Source organism: Corvus brachyrhynchos, unplaced genomic scaffold (genome assembly GCF_000691975.1).
Source record: "Corvus brachyrhynchos isolate BGI_N302 unplaced genomic scaffold, ASM69197v1 scaffold68, whole genome shotgun sequence".
Lineage (NCBI taxonomy): Eukaryota > Metazoa > Chordata > Aves > Passeriformes > Corvidae > Corvus > Corvus brachyrhynchos.
In genome coordinates this window covers 1,898,447-1,898,780 of record NW_008240039.1, presented here as the reverse complement: position 1 = coordinate 1,898,780, position 334 = coordinate 1,898,447, and the positions used below count along the sequence as shown (strand labels likewise).

Here is a 334-nt window from a genome sequence, read left to right as displayed (position 1 = left end):
TTTTACAGCCTGCCCAAGCTGGGCTCCAAGGTGTACGGCACCAGCGGCCCGCCCGGGGGGCCCCCGGTGCGCGAGCTGAGCGCCGTGCCGCCCGAGCTCACCGGGAGCCGCCAGTCCTTCCAGAAGGCCATGGGCAACCCTTGCGAGTTCTTCGTGGACATCATGTGAGAGGAAGTGCCTTCAAAAGACTCTGCACTGTGGGGGAAGGGGTGGTTTTGGGGTTTTTTTGGGGTTTTTTTTGTTTTTGTTTTTTTCTTTGGGGTGGGGGTGGATGGGTTGGGGTCGTTGTGGAACACTCAGTGGAAGAGGCTTTGGTTGCTTTCCTTGTCACACC

The 334-nt window shown here is 58.7% G+C and overlaps 1 protein-coding gene across 1 annotated transcript in view; it reads left to right on the top strand.

Moving 5' to 3' along the window:
• The window catches only part of DVL1 (dishevelled segment polarity protein 1), a 42,069-nt gene extending 41,741 nt beyond the window's left edge, over positions 1-328 (top strand). The window contains exon 16 of the mRNA XM_017743976.1: positions 2-328. Coding sequence (XP_017599465.1) covers positions 2-168 — 167 coding nt within the window. The 3' untranslated portion in view covers positions 169-328. The remainder of the gene's footprint in view (position 1) is intronic.
• Positions 329-334: the final 6 nt, after the last annotated feature.